Source organism: Eleutherodactylus coqui, chromosome 2, assembly GCF_035609145.1.
Source record: "Eleutherodactylus coqui strain aEleCoq1 chromosome 2, aEleCoq1.hap1, whole genome shotgun sequence".
NCBI lineage: Eukaryota > Metazoa > Chordata > Amphibia > Anura > Eleutherodactylidae > Eleutherodactylus > Eleutherodactylus coqui.
Window position 1 is genome coordinate 288,216,225 of NC_089838.1, and position 21,638 is coordinate 288,237,862.

Here is a 21,638-nt window from a genome sequence, read left to right on the forward strand (position 1 = left end):
ACAAGAACTTGCGATGCTTTGATCGCTCCTGCAGTATGATGTAATGCCATACCATTACATCATACTGCTATCTAACAGGCATTTTACCAATGACAGACCTGGGGCCTTTTAGAAATCCCACGACTGCCATGACAACTGCATGGCAACATGTGATCTCATCACGGAGGGGCAGTGCGGGACTCCCGAACATCAATCAGGGCATTTAAATGCCGCTGCCTGAATTGATAGTGGCATTCAAAGGGTTAACAGCTCCGATGAGCCGCATTGCTTATGAGAGGTGTTGCAGGTGGGTGTCGGCTGTAAGTAATAGCCGACACCCGTGTTGTATGGAGTGGGATCAAACTGCGATCTCCCTCCATACATACCCCGAAGCTGAGGGACATAACTCTACGTCCTGTGTCGTTAAGAGGCTAATAATCACAATAGGTGATGTCTGGCTAAAATTATCCGTGCAAATAGACAAGCAACTCTGCCAAAACTGACATCCATATTCAATGCACGAGGTCCCACATGCATATCCTGCTGGTCAGTGCAGCATTCTTTAGTACCCTTGGGATATGGGAACAGAAAACCCATCAGAGGGCCACTGTTAACACCATGACACTGGACAAAGCAACTCACCTCGGCACGTAAGTTTGCTAACAGGCCCCGAGAGGACAGGCAACATGTGGCGTGGTTTGATGAGTCCCAGTACCAATTGTTTTGAGCTGATGGTAGGGTTCATGTGTGGTGCACACCCCATGAAGTCATGTAATGGACTCTAACTGTCAACAAGGCATTGTGCAGGCTGGCGGTGGTTTCATACTGGTGTGGGGCGTGTTCTCTTGGCATGCGTTTAATCTATTGGTCCTTCTAAACATGTCATTGACTGATGCCCACTATATTTCCCAGCTTGCCACAACATCTCAATACAGTAAAGTTCAGGAGTGATTTTACCATTTCAAAACACTGTGCCCTGGTGGCCTTATTGTGGATTTCATGTACTCTATAATGATGAGATATTCCAGCAAGATAATGCACCATGCATTGTGTCTAAGGTGTTCAGAATTTGTTCAAGAAGTATGAATGGTTTGGCCTGCATGTTCACCCTATAGGAGCCAAATTAAACATTTATTCGCAATCTAGATCCTGCACCTATAAATATCACAGAACTGTGGGTGGCTATCTAGATGGCATGGCTTAGCATACCTCCAGATGTCTTCTGTCCATTTATGGAATTGATACCATTTCGAGTTTCTGCACTTTGATGGACTACAAGGAGTCCTACACAATGTTAGTTCCTGTCTCATGACTTTTGGCATGTCAGCGTATTAACAATAACTGGAAGTTTGGATCCTTCCAACTAGAGTCTCTGCTTCTCAAAAACTAACTTAAGAGTCAGCAACTCATGATTACCCACATTGATGTTCAATCCTGCAGAAACAGAAAGTTTCCAGGAGAAAAAAAAGCACATTAATGTATCTTATGGCCCTGGGGATTCTTTTGCAAAAAGATACCTCAGCTCCAACTTTAGAGGTGTTTACCTCAATAATAAATAGAATATCAATAACTGGCTATCTCAAGACAGTAGTAGAAGAAAGCAATGCCTCAAAAATAGAGAAATGGGTTATCGCCAATACACCTTTCCTTTTATAAGTAAGGATAGTCCAGGGCTGAAATCCCACATTCCTGTAGATTCAGTGTCTGCACAGACCCTAATTATCCCTATGCATTATAAGTGCTCAGCTAAGCTGAAAAAGCTTGTTGACTCTAACACCCAGCAGAATAATGAGTACAACTCTGGAGTATAATACAACGATTATGATCAGTATAAAGGCTCTTTTAGACACAACGATTTTCAATCAAAAATCTCTCAAAGCCGTCTTTTGAACGATAATCATTGTGTGTAACTGCACTGACATTGTGCAGTTTTGGTTATGCCGTCGCTCATCGTTGTCTTTCAACATGCTGAAAGACAACGATGAGCCTTATCAGGGAGTCACAGCGGGATACAGCTTATACTATTGTTTAAGCTGTATCCTGCTCCCTGAAGACAGGCGGGGCATGAAGAACACAGCGGTCCAGCTATGTTCTCCATACACCGCTCGGAGCACTCGGCTGTATAACAGGTGGGGATCCGAGCAAAGAACAGCTTGATGCAGAAGACAAGTGGGGACACCCCGCTTGTCTTCTGCATCCTCTGCTTGGAGCTCCCAGATGTATAACAGCCAGGCGCTCCGAGCAGGGAACAGCTGGATGCAGAAGACAAGCAGGGACACCCCGCTTGTCAGCTGCATCCTCCACTTGGAGCGTAAGGTGATCGCTCAATGTTTGAGCAATCACCTTGCGCTGTAAAAAGAACACACCGATTATCACTCAAAGATCGTTGTGTCTAAACCAGCCTTCAGTAATGTACTAAATTTCCATAGTTACATGTTATGGTGATTCATACCATATATTCCCCTTTAGAATGTTTTGTGGAAAGGGAAGACATTACACCTCTGTAGGCACTTTAATAACAGACTTGTCTATGATGGGAAAATTCTCCAGTGGATATTTCTAGAAGTTATCATTTGACAGAGAGTTTTCTAAAGTAAACCACATATAATAATCCATCGATATATATCAAAACTGAAAGGTGAAGAGAACAACAATACCTGAGGCTTCTGAGACTGAGCTGGTGGCCGTGGTGGATGCATAGATATTCCAGTGTATTGCTGTAGGTGTAAGAAATATAAAAATGTCATGTTACACAAGAACCTGTACAGGGAATGATGAGAGAATCAGTCTAATAGAAAATCACAAAGCCTTGACACAATACAAGGGGCGGACTGAAAGTGATTAGGATTATGGTAGTATTGAGTGAACCGAAAATGATAACCCTGTTTTGAAATCAAACATTACTAAAAGTTTGGTTCAGCGCAAACCCAAACCTCGGGTGGCTTGTCTTTGCCAAACCCACTAAACCTTCTTCTTCTTCCTCTTTACAAACTTTGCCTTAAAAACTACCAAATACTTAGATATTCTCCTAGGTGACCTAAGACTGTTATAACGGGCTATTTTGGGCTCTTAGACAGCCTTATACACCGGTTTTAGGGGTACTGGGGAAGTGCCAGTATGATTCAAATTAATTCTGACCAAAAGTAACTTTTTGCCCAAATTCAGCAAACTGACCAAACTGAACTTTATTGAAAAGTTTAGGCATTAATCAAGACATTAATGCTCATGTGCCCTTTACCAATATAGTCATGATATTATTGGTCTGGGTTAATAAACTGTGTAGTGGCCCGAATTAGGGGCTCCCACAGCACTTTATTAGCTACCTCAAGTGAAGTGTGTATGTCTGCTAAACTGTGTCTGGTTATATGTATTGGCATAGACAAAGCACCAAAAGGTCAACGTCTGCTGTCTCTCTAGCTAACTTGTGAATGACTTTGCAAAATGTAACCTAACCTGCTCTGTGTCTTGTCAATCACCTCTAGCTAGCCTTGGGATTGGGTATAGAAAATTTCCTCTAGCCCAGGATTGGTTAGTGGGGAGGTATAAAAGCTAGAATTTGGGTGTGGTTAGGCAGTCTAGTCCTGGAGCTCAGCCATGGAGGAAATCTAATGTCTGAGATAGCTGAGTGAAGACAGCCAGAGATAGAGACCGGGGAGTTACAAGGCGAACATTTACACAAAGTCTTCTAAGAAGTAGTCTAGTTCTGGAGCCTAGTCATAAAGTTACAGGGAGAACATCTAAGTGCGAGTACCTAACAAGAAAAGTGGTGCTAGAGTTTCAGCAGAGGAGATAGAGAGATGAAAGACCGAGAAGAGGAGTACTGGAAAGGAGCAAGTCAGTAATTTGCCTTCAAAGCATTAGTCAAAGGAAAGCTGGAGGTGTTGTACTGCAATATATTGCCACAGCCCCCATGAGAAAGTGTTTCAATGCAATGTCTACTAATGCAATGCCAAGTCGTCAAATATCTCAAGTCAATATGATTCAACAGTTACTGCTAGTGAATTTAAATGCAAAGTCAAGTACCCTCTCTCCCTGCAAATAAAAGGTTGAACTGTTTTCATCAGCTACAGTCTGTTTCCTGAAGTGTCTTCCCATCATCGATACACTGCACTGAGGCACTACACTTAACGCTCCAGGAACAAGGACTACTACCCCCATTATTGTTGAGTTCTCCACTTTTTATATTTATTGTTTCTGCCTAGAACGGGTCCCCACCCATAGAAAGGCTGCGTCACGACAAATCACCCCCTTACCCTATCTGACTCCGCGGGTAGCAGGTTATAAGAACTGCCTGATTTTACCCCTGTGCATAGCCGAACCAGGCCATGTTTTACCTTCAGAGAGGAGCAGCAGAGCCACCATTGACCACCATCTTGTTTCCCCACTGTCTCTCCCTCTAAGGTCTGCGCTCGGTCACCATAAACTGCATTTGAGGAGCACTTATCAAGTAATCAGGTAATGCCTGAAATGCCATTTTGCCACTTATAGAGTGGGTTCATTCACTGAAATATTACTTTAAAAATGTCTAATAGATTTGCAAACACTATGCCAATGGAAATAACAGAAGGTGATGAGGTTGACTGTCTTACCTGTGAATTATGATAGGAAGTTTGTTTCTGAGGGGTCTGATTTTGGATGTCGAAAATGGGGCTGGTTACAGCTGATCCAGCCCTAACAGATCTACTGAAACAGGATAAAAATGTGTTGCATTACTGATTCTTCTGGATTTGACACTGCAGATCACCAGCTCCTTCTCGGTATGCTTCACTCCATTGGTTTGAAAGGGGCATTTTACAGGAACTTATGCTCATCTACTCGCTTGTGTTAGTCTCATAATTTCTGTAATATACTTGCATTAAAAATGTTGTTGCTTTACCACTGTAAATCACATTTGAAGTGGCACCCACTAGGGGTCTCCCCTCCAGCTTCTTTGCAATCCACTCTGTTAAATACAGAGCTTCTGTAATAACAAAGACACAGGGACGTTTCTTAGCTCCTGCTGCTGTTGCTATCTCCACATGTGGCTCACATGCACTCCTAGGCTTCAGGCTGACAGATCTGCAGACACTGCGATAATGATGTGCACAATCTCTGCCTGTCTGCTGTTACAGCACGTGCTTATGTGTGTGTATACATTATAATGGGTTTAATAATGACTTGCCCAGTATGTCTCTGAATGCCTGAATCATCCTGGGAAAGCAGAATAGCAGGAATTTAGATATTGCCTCCCTGCTTATTGGACCAGAGACCATGCAAACTAGCATGGAAAGTAAGGACAAGGAAGTGCAGGACAGTGAAATATTGGTAGAATGCTAAGCTTACTGCATGACCCTTCTTTGAAAGTGGATTGCAAACAGCGGAAAACTGGGGAAGACCACTTGAAAATCATAACTTACAGACACGAAATGGTGCAAAGAGCAGCAAATCAGAGGGTAAGGAGGATCTGATGTATTTTAAAAAAAAACTTGCTTCCTTGGATTTTTCCTTACCTCTCTGACCCTGCATTCAGTGCATGATTTGCCAGTTTTACTGCAAGTCTTTGGAGTGGTAGAAAATATGGCCCTCATGCCAGAAAAGGTTGTGCACCCCTGCATTAGACTGTATATGGTGACATTGCTATGCTCCTACTCATGACTCAACAAATAATGTTATTAAAATCCAATGATATTTCCGTCAATACCTAGCAAGCCGAATGACGGGCCTGTGTTTAGTTAGCTCCCGGGTATTCACATTAGATCCTTTATTGATTTATACAGTATGTTCCCTGTTTCACCTCTTCTTTCCCACTGTTGGTCATACCTCTGCTTCTTCCTCTGGGACCTCTTATAGAGCACAAGAGCCACAACAATCAATATGATGATAACGATGATGATGGCGATGACGACCCGTGCAATGTTACGGGAGAAGCCTAGCCAGAAAGAGGAGGAACAGGGTTAAAGAAAATGTACAGTGTAAAAACTACACATTGTGTATTATATAATATATATATATATATATATATATATATATATATATAGTAATTTTGTACTTACTGTTGCTAATTTTGCTGTCACAGTTGGGTGGTGCCCAGCCTTCCTCACAGTGACACTGCAGCTCATGGTCACAAACCTGTAAGAGACATGAGGTTGGGTAATGGGATATTTCTAATTTCATCAAAATCACTACAAAGTTAGGGTGGCTTCACACGAACGTGTTTTTGTGCGCCAATCAGAAGCAGCTGTCTGTGATTGGCTGAGCACCTCAGCCAATCACAGGCAGGTCTCACTGACTGACTGACAGGTGAGAGCTGACTGTGATTGGCTGAGTGCCTCAGCCAATCAGAAGCAGCTCTTTTAGCAAGCGTTTTTTTAAATCCCCGCCTGCTGAAAAAACTGCATTGGAAAGCCGGGGACAGCGCTGAGAGGACGCGTCTGAGCCCCGGCACCAGAAGGAAGATGAGTATGTGGTGTTTATTATTTTTTACACTTTTTCTTGTTTTTAAGGGAAGGGCTTATATTTAAAGCCCTTCCCTAAAAAACAATTTTAGGATGCCAGTAGCTGGATCCCCTACCGCAGCTGTCATCTGTGACAGCTGTGGTAGGGAATTCTTTATTCCCCACAGGGATTTAGAATTCCTTTGCTGCATCTGTCACAGATGTGGCAGGGGCAGTAGGGAATTCTTTTTTCTTGCGGGGATGAAGGAAACATTTGCTGCATGTGGCAAATGTGTTCATCCCCACGGGGACACGGCAGCGGTGGACAGATACGTTTTTTTTTACACTAAAATTCTTGTTTTTCAGGGAAGGGCTTATATTTAAAGCTCTTCCCTGAAAAGTAAATTACAGGGTGCCGACAGACCATTGCCTTCAATGGAGCCTCTGGCAGCAGCCACGGCTCCGTTGAAGGCAATGCACGGACCTTCATACACGCGTGTTTTTGTACATACAGAGGTACACACCTATGTACGCACATGCACACACTCTCCTTAGCACCATACGAATATGGGTAGATACCAAGAGCTATTGGGCTTGAGGGTAAAAAAAAATGTATTTGCACAAAAATGTTAGACTTTATGAACTTCTCGACACATATTTTTTAGAAGTGGGTGGGGCTTTTTGGAGTCAGCCATAGCCGCCCTGACCTACAAATTTTTGCATAATTTACACCAGAAACTGTTATAAATTATACCAGAAATCTATGCCAGGGTCGGGGTGTACATTTCTGTGCAGACGCGCACAGGGGCCAAGATGCGCCTAAAAATATGAAGAGGCATGCACATCTTCATATATTAGGTGCATCGTCCTTCAGGGAAAATCATATTAAAACTGGGGTTTGAAATTTCAGACTTAATAAATATTCCACATGGTCTACGCTTCTCAAGCCGCTGTCAAGGACTGGACAAGAGAGGCCCACAGAGACCTAGTCCTGCCCGCAAAGCTTGTTGGAATGTATCAGTGTAACTAAGGAGGTTCCAAGATGGATTTATGACAGGAGATTTGTGCAGTCCCGGGATTGTCTGTAGTGGATACATTGTAACAAAATTCTAGCCTCTGTGTGTAAACAAGAATGATTCAATTCACTGATAACAAGCAGAGATCTTTAAATGGTGGAGTACTGAAGCACAAAATATCAGAAAGTTTCCAGACTCCAGAAATAAATAAATCGGACTTGTTATACAGTAATACATTCCCTGCTTACTGTATTGTTACATAGCTAGGCAAGTTTACATTACAGGATCCTTGGAAAACCAGACAGATTGGTTGTCACTAGAGATGAGCGAATATACTCGTTTCGAGTAATTACTCGATCGAGCACCGCGATTTTCGAGTACTTCCGTACTCGGATGAAAAGATTCGGGGGGCGCCGGGGGGCGGGGGGAGCCGTGGCGGTGCGGGGGGTAGCAGCAGGGAACAGGGGGGAGCCCTCTCTCTCTCCCTCTCCCCCCCACTCCCCGCTGCAACCCCCCACTCACCCACGGCGCCCGGCGAATCTTTTCGCCTGAGTACGGAAGTACTCGAAAATCGCGGCGCTCGGGCGAAAAAGGGGCGTGGCCGAGTAGGTTCGCTCATCTCTAGTTGTCACCATGATAAAAATAAAAACTGATAAAACTATTGGTGTTTTATTTTAGGGTGAAAAGTTCTCAATTTATACGAAAAAGGATTATGATGAGATAAAGAAAAAGTATATTACATTACAGATGTATACCACCAAGCCTCACCGAATTTCCAGGGCACCTGGCAGCGCAGTCTGGAGCTTTGATGGGAATAGCAGCACACTGTCCATTTATACACATCTAAAAATGAATACGTTTTTTTTATGTGTTAGGAATCCAAATAACCAAGATCCATTAAAGGCCTAACTTCATATAACCTTCACTGTACATACCATGAATACCATGTATTTAAAAAACCCTGCAAAACTGAAAAATTAACATCCTCTAGGTACAAATCATTTGTTTCTGTTTCTAAACTTTAAGGGCGCTATCACACATGCGTTCAGAAAACACCACCAAAATCGCATTTTTACCGCGATTTCGAGCAGCGCTTTTTAACACACCTCGTCATTGTGATGAGTAATGGGGTGCGTAAAAAAAACAAGCAAACGCAGAAAAAAATAGAACAGATGGCGCTGGAACCTGTTCTCAACAGGTTTGATACCTTTGGTACTTCCACCAAAAGGCTTTACTATATCCCCTATCCACCATATAACTAACTGATCAGTGAGGTTCAAGCACTGGATCCCCCACTGATTACAAGAAAGGGAGTTAGAAGGTCACCGAATGAATGTAGGGATGGTCACAAATGTGTCATGCTGCTTCATTCACTTTAATTGGACTGTCAGAGATAACTCAGTTCAAGCACTCTGCTATCTCAGGCAGTCCAGTTGAAACAAATCAAACATCATTGCGCCTGCGTAACCACTGCTCCATTCATTTACTGTAACATATATAGTATTTCATACTATATATATTTTATATATATTGAACTCAGTGCTAAAACTCCTTACCTCCCCCTAGTGGCTGTAATAAGTAGACAGAAATGAAACATTTAACTAAACGTTTAAACAGGGGGTTTAGAATTATGTATCTGAAAAATGGATCGCGTTGCTGGTTACATTACCTTATTTAAGAGCTATGAGTACTGGAATTAACAAAACTTACTGTCCCATTTCCACATTTTGTTCCACTTTCCACTAATACTGAGTCAAGAATTTTACATCCTGAGACAGTGCAGTAACCAGTCATGTTATTGACTGGTTCACTGTTACCTCCAGAACAGTACAAGGATCCACATTGCCCGTATCTGTAACTGTAGAGACATCAAAAACACGAATGCCTTAGCGTTATATCCAGCATGACTTATGATGTATTTGTAATCCGCATACAATACATACCCAGGCTTGCTGCAACGTTCCTTGATACGTACATAGCAGGAATCCTCTACAGCCGCTGACCCTAGGTTATGGACAAGACAAAAGGTTTAAAGTAGAGCACATTCATAACAGACAAAATCAAAAATTTGGGGACATCAGAAAATAACCCCCTATGAAAAAAGACACAAGCACCCAACCTTCACCTATAGCCTCCTAACTTATAGCATTAACAGCCATTCAATAGATATTCTGTAAATAGGTCATATAAAAGCGGTCTTCTAACAACCAGGGATTGTGGGCCACAGTTGCAGGATGTGTATTGTTGCAAGTTTAGTAAGATAACCAGGTTTAGATGGCCTCCACTCAGATGTCAAATCCTATTCAAGTAGGTGCAGGTGGACATGTCTGCTCAAAAAAAAAAACAGATCTAAGCTCCACGTGAACCACCCTTGCCCCACTTTCCCATGACACTGTGTACTTTTCTCTACAACCCCTTGTAAGGACGTTTCAGCGCCTCCTACAAGTTAATCAAGAGGTTTTTTGTTACCAGCATTATCCATGCTAAGCTGGCCCCTGTAGTGCTCCTCACCATATTACACAAAAGCTGCACATAAGCCTTTTAGAACAAGCATATATTTTATTTTTGCAAAAACTCACTTTTTATAACTCCCGCGGTATATGCAAATCATAGAGGTGGACCGCCCGAGCCCCAATTCACGTTGTCTGGCCTTTCATCATGCAGTGTTCTATCGCCCCCCCCCCCCCTGTCCCTAACATCAGCGGCAAGGAGAGGTGCTGTAACCCTGTGTTTTTGCAAACATACAATACATGCTTGTTCCAATAAACATATGTGCAGTTTTTGTATAATATGTCAGGGAGCGATGTGGGGCTAGTTTAAAATGCATAATGCAGGTGACAGAATCTCTTTAATTTGTTATTTATTTTTTGTTTCATAGGGAAACGATTCTCCCTTTAACCGCTTAAGAACGCGGCCATTTTTTCTCTTGTTTCTTCCTCACCACTTTCAAAAAAATAACTCTTATTTTTCTATCAACATAGCTCTCTGAATGCTTGTTTTTTACAGGACTAGTTGTATTTTTCAATGGTTCTAGGTAATGCACCATATAATGTACCAAAAAACGTAAATATTTTTGAAGTGGAACGAAATGGAAAATAACTAAATTCTACCATTTTTTTTGGGAGGGGGGGTTGTTTTCATGGCGTACACACTGTGGCAAAAAAGACATAACTTTATTCTATGGGCCAGATTATGACGATACCAACTTTATATATATATATATATATGTTTTTTTCTGTACTACTGTTAGAAAATAAAATATCTTTGGGAAAACATAATTACATAACTTTATGTTTCCGTGAACATAGTTGTGTGAGGGCTTCTTTTTTGCAGTACGTCCTTTAGCTTCTATTGGTACCATTTTGGAGTACATAGGAATTTTTAATCTCTTTTTATTACATTTTATCTTGGAGATAGGATGACCAAAAAAAGCGCAATTCTGGTGATGTGAATTTTTTTTCAGATGATATTTACCATGTGAGATAAATAATATGTTACTTTGAGAAATTGGACTTTTACGGAAGCAGCCATACTAAATATGTATTTTTTATTATACAATTGAAGAATACGCTTTTTTTTTTAGCTTAATACCTTTAGTTTTTCTAATATTTAACAAAACTATTAAGCTCTTTTTTTATATCTTTTTTTAGTCCCAATAGGGGACTTGAACTTACTGTCATATTAGATTATACTGTGATCTGACCGGCAATCTATCAAGCCATGCCTGTTACATCCGCCAGCACACCACGCCTCAGCATGGACGCAAGGATGGAATCACGTCCAAACAAGAGGCTGTTAGGTTGTGCTGCTGGGACCTGTAGTTCTACAGGTTTCCATGAGCACACTGTCGCAGCTTGTTGGTCGCGACAACATCGTGGCATGGTGGCTTTAACACAGGCAAAGACCGGTTGCCTGGTTAAGCAGGTCAAGGGTTAATACACCATGTGCAGAGTCTGTTGGTGCTGTCTGGCTTGCTGCATGGATGCATCCTGGATTAGCCATGCCTGAGAGTAGGGTGGAGGAGTGGTTTTCTATTCACTCTGCCATTGTTTCAGGTGCAGAGTGGCTATATATTTTCACCCCTCCTGGTGAGCAGTGCTGCTCATTCCTTTCCATAGTGGAGAACTTGGAGTTTGGAGCTCTGCTGTGCTGGGTGGTTTTCTACTTGCAGATAAGTAGCTGCTGGTTCATTTCCAGTTTGTTGTGTTGCTTTTCATTTCTGTTTTTGCTTTGCGTGTCGGTTCATCTCTCTGGGTGTTGCTGTAGGGCCGCCTATTATTGAGGCGATGTCCCTGCTTTAAGCAGGGACCCGTCACTCTCCCTGCTAGGTTAGGGCCAGGCTTCTTTCCCTCCCCCTGGAGTGGTGCTACCGTCCCACATAGCATGGTGCGCGACTATTTTCTGCCGCATATACGTTCCCTGTTGCCGTGCGGAGTGTTGTACTCTGGTGTCACATGAGTCTTACTTCTTGGTTACGTACTTCGGTTTTGGTACGCACTGTTTGTCAGTGCAATAGGTGATCAACTACTGTCGTGGTTATCATCACCCTGCTTCCGTGCTGAGCTTAGTGCTCGTGTGCTGCACAGATGTGTCATAATAAGCAGGCAGACGTTTCCTTAGTGTTTATTTTTTGTTTTTCCTGGCAGGAGCATGGATCCCATTGAGGCATTACCCAACCAGCATAGGTCTCTGGCTATAGAGGTCAAGCAACAATGCTTAGGTGGTATGGGTTTAGTAACAGAACCTAAGCTGGATCTGCCAGATCATTTTTCTGGTAAAAGGCAGGAGTTTCTTGCGTTCAAAGAATTGTGCAAATTATACTTTAAACAGTGCTCTTTTTTTCTGGTGATGAGTCTCAGAAGGTAGGGCTGGTAATGTCCAGGTTGCAGGGAGTTTTCTAGGTGCTTTCATTACCTGCCACCTCTGAGGCTTTTTTGTCCTTGGATTCATTTTTTTCAGCTTTGGGCCTGATCTACGATGACCCCGATAGGGTATCCCTGGCAGAAGGAAAGATTAGAGGCCTACATCAGGGGAAATCACCTATTAAGGACTTTTGCGAAAAGTCTCGCCATTGGTCTAATGATGTATAGTGGAATGATCCCGCATTGCGGAATTAGCTTTGCTTTGCACTTTGCAACAAGATAAAAGATCTTATGGTTTCACATCCCACACTTAGAACTCTTGACGAGGCCATGTCCCTTGCCATACAGATTGGTGGACGGTTGAGAGAGCAGACAAGAGAGCTACCCTTTGCTTCATCCGTTGAACTTGTAGAGTTTGATGAGCCCATGCATGTAGACTCTTTGTCTAGTGGAACGGGGAAAAGAGAGAAGCAGGGGGCAGAGGTCGCTGTTTTTTCTGCGATTGTAAGGGGCACTTCATACAGGTATGTCCTTTTCTGGAGTCTCAGTCGGGAAACTAGTTGGCCTGGAGGTGAAGGGAAAGTTCCCTTTGCGCCCTCAAATCACTTAGATATCATCCTCCAGGTTGGTCCTTCCCGCAGAGATCCATATTAGTGGGTATAGTTGTCTGGTGACAATTTTTTTGGAAAGTGGAACCAGAGTCAATCTAATTCATTATGAGGTGGCCAAGCATCTAAGACTTGATATTAGACCCTTGGACTACCCAATAGCTGTGTTTGCCATTGATTCTGCCCCACTGTCTCAGAAGTGTTTAAAATTTTTTGTCGAAGACATTTGTCTTAAGATTGGGTTGTTTCATACTGAGAAAATAATGTTGTTCGTCATGGAATCACTCCCTACACAGGTAGTGTTGGGTCTGCCATGGCTGATGTTGCACAACCCATTGGTAGACTGGGAAAAGGGAGACATGGTTCAGTGGAATCCTTCTTGTAGACAGAACTGCATGTCAGTCAATGTCTCTGCAGTACAAACCGAGGAGTTACCGGAGTACATAAAGGATTTTGCTGACGTTTTTTCTAAGGAGAGAGCGGATAAGTTACCACCTCATAGGCGGGGGGATTGCACTATTGACCTATTCCTGGTTGCAAGCTACCCAAGAGTCGCATGTATAATGTGTCAGGTCCAGAGAGGCAGGCTCTCAAGAAGTATATCACGGACAGTTTAAGAAAAAGACACCAATTCGCCAGTAGTTGCCAGTTTCTTTTTTGCTAAGAAAGAAGGGGGTTTGCGACCATGTCTGGATTTTAGAGAACACAACAAGATCACTAAGCACAATCCTTATCCATTACCGCTGATTTCTGATTTGTTTAGCTAGTTAATGGGTTCCCGCTGGTTTTCAAACTGGACTTGTGGGGGGGCATATAATTTAATACGAGTCAGAGCGGGAGATGAATGGGAGATAACTTTCAATATTTCAAAGGTCATTTTGACAATCTGGTGATGACTTTTGGTTTGACCAATGCTCCTGCAATATTTCAGTCTTTCATAAATGAGGTTCCTCAGAAGATCATTGGACGGTTTGTGTTGGTTTCTTTGGACGACATCCTTATTTTTTCCCCTGATTATGATTGTCATATTGTGCATGTTCGACAGGTGTTACAAGCTCTTAGTGAAAATGATCTATATGTGAAGAGAGAAAAGTGTACTTTCGCACTACAGGAGATTTCTTTTCTTGGGCATATTATAACCCCAGAGGGATTTAGGATGGACCCGGGGAAGGTCTTAGCTGTTCTGGACTGGATTTAACCTGAGAATTTGAAGGCCCTTCAGAGATTCTTGGGGCTCACAAATTACTATCATAAGTTCATATGTGGGTTTTCGAAGAGGGTCAAACCTTTGACCGATATGATGAAAAAGGGGTATTTTACTCCTGAATGGTCATCTAAAGCAATTCTCTCTTTTGAGACTTTGAAGAGGTGTTTTGCTTCTGCCTTTATTCTTGTACAGCCAGACTCGACCAAGCCTTTTATTGTTGAGGTGGACGATTCAGAGGTCAGGGTGGGGGCTGTTCTGTCTCAAAGCACCGGCGAATTAAAGAATCTTTGTTCGTGTGCATTTTTTCCCCGAAAGTTTACCTCTACTGAACAGAACTAAAATGTGGGGGACAGAGAGTTGTTAGCCATTAAGTGGGCTTTGAGGAATGGCGTCATCTTCTGGAAGGAGCTCAACATTAGGTGACAGTTATCACCGATCACAAAAATTTGATTTATTTGGAATCAGCGAAAAGACTTAACCCTAGGCAGGTTCAGTGGTTGTTGTTTTTCACTCGATTTGATTTTGTGGTCACATACTGACCTGGCAGTCGTAATGTCTGTGCTGGTGCTCTCTAGGAGTTTTGTTCCAGTGGTCTCAGATGAACCCCTTGCACGCATCCCGTCAGAGGGGGTGGTGGTGTCCGTCGTGTCCCTGGATCTTGAGGAGCAGATCCATAAGGCACAAGATTTGGCGCAAGCTGGCTTGTTTCAAGACAAACTTTTTGTTCCACTACATTTGAGGTTTCGGGTACTTTCGGAGATGCATGGCTCGGTTCTGGCAGATCATCCTGGCATCAATAATACACATAAGTCAATAAGTAGAGCTTTTTGGTGGCCGTTTTTAAGACGTGATGTGTCTTGTTTTGTGTCAGCATGCGAGGTTTGTGTTAGAGCCAAATCGCCTCAGCATCTCCCTGTCGGGAAGTTGTTGCCTTTACTGGTGCCAGAGAGACCCTGGACTGATGTGTCCATGGATTTTATCACAGACTTAACTTCCTCTGAGGGAAACACAGTCATCTGGGTGGTGGTTGATCGATTTAGTAAGATGTGTCATTTTGAGGCTCTGCCCAGCTTACCTAACGCTAAGAAATTGGCTAAGTTCTTCATAGCTCATGTTAATAGGTTACATGGGGTACCATCTAACATTATCTCTGATCGAGGGGTGCAGTTTGTATCCGGTTTCTGGTGTTTTGTGTGTTGCCAGTTAGGCATACAACTGTCCTTTTCATCATCCTTACCATCCTGAGACAAATGGCCAGTTAGAGAGGTGTAACCAGAGTCTCGAGCAGTACCTGCGATGTTTTGTTTCGGAGAATTAGGATCTCTGGTCTGGTTACTTACCTCTGGCAGAATTTGCTCTGAACAACAGATCGTTAGAGTCTACAAGCACATCTCTGTTCTTTTGAAATTATGGTTTCCATCTGTGTTTTGGTTCTTTTACTAAATTCACGTCAGAAGTACCACAAGAGAGCAAATTTTTGTCCAGCCTCGAAGCAATTTGGGAGGAAGTGCAGTTAAATATCTAAAGACCAGTCAGAAGCTACAAGAGGGTGGCAAATAACAATATGTCTGAGGGGGGTAGCTTTCAGGTAGGTGATTTGGTCTGGTTGTCCACTAGAAACGTCAAGCTTAAACAACCATCTTTTAAGCTGGGACCACGGTTTATTGGTCCTTTTAAGATTAATAGGAGTATTAACCCGGTGTCTTTCACAGATGTGTTCCATAAGTCATTACTTAAGAAGGTGGTGAATCCCGGACTTGGGTTGTCATCTCCTCCTCCAGTGTTGATTGACGGGAATTTGCAGTTCGAGGTCACCCATGTTATTGACTCTAAGGGTCCAGAGGCCCCTCCTCAGAGAGGAGGTACTGTCGCTGCTTTTCGGTCCTGACAACATTGTAGCATGGTTGCTTCAACATAGGAAAAGACCTGTTGCCTGGTTAAGCAGGTCAAGGGTTAATGCATCATCGTCTGCTGGTGCTGTCTGCCTTGCTGCATGGATGCATACTGGATTAGCCATGTCTGAGAGTAGGGTGCAGAGTGGATTGTTTCAGGTGCAGAGTGGCTATATATTCTCACCCCACCTGCTGAGCAGTGCTGCTTATTCCTTTCCACAGTGGAGAACTTGGAGTTTGGAGCTCTGCTGTGCTGGGTGGTTGGGACCTGTAGTTCTACAGGTTTCCATGAGCACACTGTCGCAGCTTGTTGGTCGCGACAACATCGTGGCATGGTGGCTTTAACACAGGCAAATACCGATTGCGTGGTTATGCAGGTCAAGGGTTAATACACCATGTGCAGAGTCTGTTGGTACTGTCTGGCTTGCTGCATGGATGCATCCTGGATTAGCCATGCCTGAGAGTAGGGTGGAGGTGTGGTTTTCTATTCACTCTGCCATTGTTTCAGGTGCAGAGTGGCTATATATTTTCACCCCTCCTGGTGAGCAGTGCTGCTTATTCCGTTCCATAGTGGAGAACTTGGAGTTTGGAGCTCTGCTGTGCTGGGTGGTTTTCTACGGCCGATAAGTAGCTGCTGGTTCCTTTCCAGTTTGTTTTGTTGCTTTTCATTTCTGCTTTTGCTTTGCGTGTCGGTTCATCTCCCCAGGGGTTCCGATAGGGACAATTCAGGTCCCAGAAAGAAGACCGCTGGCCCGCCTTTTATTAAGGCGATGTCCCTGCTTTAGGCAGGGACCCATCACTCTCCCTGCTAGGTTAGGACCAGGCTTCCTTCCCTCTCCCTGGAGTGGTGCTACTGTCCCACATAGCATGGTGCGCGGCTATTTTTTACCATATGTACGTTCCCTGTCGCCATGTGGAGTGTTGTACTCTGGTGTCACACAGGTCTTACTTCTTGGTTACGTACTTCAGTTGTGGTACGCACTGTTTGTCAGTGCATAGGCGATCAACTACTGTCGTGGTTATCATCGCCCTGCATCCATGCTAAACTTAGTGCTCATGTGCTTTACGGACGTGACACACATCTTCACAGGTGAGGGTTAATTGAGCTGGCTGGGTGTGGTATTCTCCAGCCAACCAATCCCCCTGATCTGCTGCACATAAATACCAGCTTCTTTTGCCAGAGAGTGCTTGTCATTTTATCTTGTTTATACATTCTGGGTTAATCCCACTCTGAGCTTTGTGTTATGCATGTCTAGTCTGTTGTGTGTCTCTCACTTTCCCTGAGGATGGTCTGGACACCTGTAGTCCATGTCTGCATCTTATGCAAACCCCTCTCTCCTTTCCTTTGACAGATGCAGCCTCCAGATGCCTGATGTCTTATCTGTGTGTCAGATGAGTGATGCCTGATACTGTTCCCTGTATGTCAGTACAGTGTCTGATTCTTTCCTCTTAGTGTGAGGACACTTGCACTAGCAATGGTTTATCTGTATGCGTGTGAACTCTGAGTGGGGTTTCTGTGTTGGATTTCTCTGTCACCCTAGGGTTTTTGCTTTTATGCATGATCTGTGCAGGTAGCCAGACATAGGTGTGTACAGTGTTGTGTTCATTGGGTCTGTGCAGGTGGCCAGACAAGGTGTATGAACAGTCCTGTTCTGTGTTGCATCCATTCTGTGTTGGTGTGAACAGTGACATGTTCAGTGCCTGTGTAGGTTTCCAGATATCAGGTGTGAACAGTCCTCTTCTGACATAACATACCCCTACTCTATAGAAATTATAGTTAGAGACGGCGCTCCAGGAAGATAAGGATGTTCCAAGGCAGACCGTAATCCACAAGCAGGTGGAGAGCAAGCAGCCAGGACACCAGAAGGCATAAACAGCAATCCAGGATATTATGCAAAGAAAGAAAAAAGGCTCTTCTCAATGAATGTGATGAAAGTAACTTATGGTGAACGAGACATCTGTGTCATAAGATGTCACATACACATGTGAGAATGAAATAAAAACATCACTTACTAAGCTGAGGGGATTCCTCCATATCTATTTATGTTTGTTAAGCTTGAAAAAGGCCTGGACCAGGGCAAAATGCGTTGCTGTACATCCGTGACTGTAATTTTAAATTGAATAAACTAAACTCTCGTAACTCCTTTGGACTTGGAGAACATCTTTATACCACTGTGATATACTATGGAGGAATCCCCCCCCAGCTTAGTAAGTGATGTTTTTACTTCATTCTCACATGGGCACGTGTATGTGACATCTTGTGACAGAGATGTCTTTCACCATAAGTTACTTCCATCACATTCATTGAGCAGAGCGTTTTTTCTTTCTTTGCATATCCCTACTCTAGTGAGACAACAACCACGTGAAACCTGCCTGCATGTGAGGCGATCGTCCTGACAAGAACAGCCTCACACTGGAACCGAGGGACCTACCTCAGTCTAAATGAAAACAATCCACAGCAGAACAGGCCACAGTTCACACCAACACACAGAACAGAATTGTTCACACCTCATGTCTGGTCACCCACACAGGCACTAAACAAGGAGCTGTTCATACCAACACCCCAGGGATTTGCACACAAGATAGAACAGGACTCTTCAAACACCCTGTTTGGCCACCTGCACAGACACAATGAAAACATCTCTGTTCACACACATATCCGGTCACCTGCACTGACACATACCATACATCATGCTTGAAAGCAAGATGCTAGGATGAAGGGAAGTCCAGCACAGGAACCCCATTTAGAACACTTATGCATACAGATACCAAACCATTGCTAGCGCAAGTGTCCTCACGCCAAAGGGAAAGGGTCAGACACCAAAGTGACATACAGGGAACAGTGTCAGGCTTCACCCACCTGACACATAGATAAGACATCAGACATCTTTAGGCCGCACCTGTAAAAGGAGAAGGGAGAGGGGGTCCACATAAGATGCAGACAAGGACTACAGGTGTCCAGACCATCCTCATAGAAAATGAGAGACACTACAGACTATACATGCATAACACTAAGCTCTGAGTGGGAACAAAACAGAATGCATAAAATGGATCTTCTAGTAAGACGAGCTGGTATATATGTGCAGCAGACCAGAGGGGATAGGCTAGCTGGACAAACTGCACACCCAGCCAGTTCAATTATCCCACACCTATAAAGCTGTGCTCCTGGAAAACCATATAGAACAACAGGTCCCAGCAGCACAACCTAACAACGCCTCAGACATGGCTTGATGGACAATCAGCCATGGCGGTGCTGGGGGTTTTCTGAAGGCCCAAGGCTGGCATGGCAACTGAATGGCACTGCGCAATCTTATTGTGGGAAGGGAGGGGGGGACATTTGGGAACCTGCAAAACCAATCAGGGGATTAAAATGCTAACATAACTGACAGTGGCATTCACAGTGTTAGCACTGATCGTGGCTGTTGTTAGCGAGTGTCAGTTATGGGAAACAGATGGCACCCGCATTGTACAGAGCGAAATTGGCTCCCGATCACCCTCCAAACAAACCCCGAATAGACAGGCCATTTTTTCAGCTTTGCAGTTTCAGTGGCTTTAAGGGGTTTTGTATTGTGTGCCCTAACCAATAAGGCACCTGGGAGTTACGGCCTCAGATACCATATGGGTTTGGAACCTGGCAGCATGTTCAACTACTGTACATGAGTGCACAAGAGGTTTATTAGTGGTTTAATAAAAAAAGTGGTTTCCCATCAGAAGAGGAATCAGGATTCAGAAGGGAGAAACAACCCCTGCAGTGAGAGGACAGCAGTAGTCCTGTTCTCCAGATCCGCGAGGGTCTCAGCGGTGAGACCCCCAATGATCAGCAAGTTATCCCCATCCTGTAGGTAGGGCATAACTTGATATTCTGGTACAACCCCTTTATAGTGCCATCCCAAGAGTGAACTATGCACCTATAGCAAGCAAAGTGCCTTTCTGTCTGATACCTCATTGCAAGCCGTGTTACACAGAAAATCCTGTCAATGAAGAGGAAAGGGACAGGATTAGATTGGTCGCTTAGGAATCAGCATGACCCTTCTTGCCCAGATGACTTTTCTTTGGTAATTTGCTTATAGTGCAACCTAAATTTAAAGGTGTATGGCTTCATCAGGAACAGACAGGACATAAGAAGTGATTGATTTCTTCCATCCCAAGCTGGCCAGCGAATTTCATTTTAGGAGTGAGATGACAAGTTCCTTTTAATGAGAGCTTTATATTCTTCTTTTCAAGCGTGTCTATCATTCTCCACCTGATTACCCCTAGACCTGATTCATATCTGTGCATCAGAACATTGTGAAGTTAAAATGCATGTCTTAACATTATGTTCTCTGGATCAGTGGGAGACAACTTCACTCTGCATTTTATCACCTATCTTGTGGATAATTCTGACAACCCTTTTGAGGTTCTGTGTCTTACCTGCTCCCCAGTACATTTCACACTGGCTCCTAAAGGTTGGACATTTCCCATTATAGCAATATCCTTCACCATTCTTGCAGGGAGAACCATTCATTCGAACACGATCAGGACAGGCGGGGGATCTCCCATCACACATATCGGACAGATCACAGTCGTCTTTGGCAGGTCTACACACAGAGCCTGCTGACTTCAGCTGTGGAAAACAATTAGGAAAGACTATTGTATTATTCACATCACATGCATGAACATTTCCTTGCACTGATATTTTTCTTCTGATAACCCAAGTTTAAGTAAGAGAGGTTTCATACACGATGCCATTTCCTACTTAGGAACCCCTCTATTATCTTCATGGGTTTGTTTCACAATGACGGAATGTGTTCATATGCCATTTTAGGGCTATCGATTTCTTAGAAAAGGGCATACTGCCCGGGATTCCCCTTTGTAATCTGGGACAGAATGTGGCTATGTAAGAGCAGCTCCCGTTCTAGTAAACCTGGCCAATCTATACATCACATGGTCATCCACTCATTTGAGTGGCTGGTGTTTAATACTAGATTTCCCTGTAGTGGCTGCTGCAGTCGAAGTTGGATCTGTGGTGATCAACTGGTGATCAAGGATTGTCTTTGGGAAACAACCCCTTTAAGTATCTCACATATATGTAAAGGAAAAAGGATATAATTAGTAGTAACGTATCTGTGTATCTACTTTATTTTACTTTCACAGAACTTCAGCATATGGTTATTTTCACACAGAAGACAAATATGAAATCCTACATACAGCCTATGGCTATAAATGTGGTCGGATGGCGTCTTTTAACTTTTCACTTTCTGGTTGAATATTATGTGCTGGTTAATTTTTTTCATATATCTTCCGGAGCTCCTTATTTCTGATACCCTGCAGTTATGCAGTACCACTAAGGTAGAAGAACTCCAAATCCAACTCACCTGACAGTCTGAGCAGCATCTCTCCTCCTCCGAGCACTGGGCTCCTTGCTTCAGTTTGCAGGTGGCAGCATCACAGCATCGGTCAGTACATTCCTGCAATGTCAAGGAGAGAGATTACCCCTATACCCAAAATATTAGCAGAATATAGGTTTGAGACTATAATGACCATGACTGCAAATAATCATGGAAATAAAGATGGTACTCTGACCACGATGACCACCCCAGATATTCCTCCTACATGTATAATATCTTTATAAGCTCCTGCAGTAACTACTGATGTGTTTTTCTCTGCATGGCTAATAAAGGA

General features: G+C 43.5%; 1 protein-coding gene across 3 annotated transcripts in view; it reads right to left on the minus strand.

Moving 5' to 3' along the window:
- LOC136612679 (zinc metalloproteinase-disintegrin-like halysase) overlaps positions 1–21,638 on the minus strand; it is an 84,454-nt gene that overhangs the window by 17,106 nt on the left and 45,710 nt on the right. For 2 of the 3 annotated variants that reach the window (XM_066593189.1, XM_066593187.1), the window contains exons 13-21: positions 21,332–21,424; positions 20,388–20,580; positions 9,352–9,412; positions 9,119–9,266; positions 8,177–8,251; positions 6,012–6,087; positions 5,779–5,887; positions 4,569–4,662; positions 2,637–2,696 (exon numbers count right to left, since the gene is read on the minus strand). In XM_066593189.1, the coding sequence (XP_066449286.1) occupies positions 2,637–2,696; positions 4,569–4,662; positions 5,779–5,887; positions 6,012–6,087; positions 8,177–8,251; positions 9,119–9,266; positions 9,352–9,412; positions 20,388–20,580; positions 21,332–21,424 (909 nt within the window). The remainder of the gene's footprint in view (positions 1–2,636; positions 2,697–4,568; positions 4,663–5,778; positions 5,888–6,011; positions 6,088–8,176; positions 8,252–9,118; positions 9,267–9,351; positions 9,413–20,387; positions 20,581–21,331; positions 21,425–21,638) is intronic. The other variant, XM_066593188.1, reaches the window with a different exon arrangement.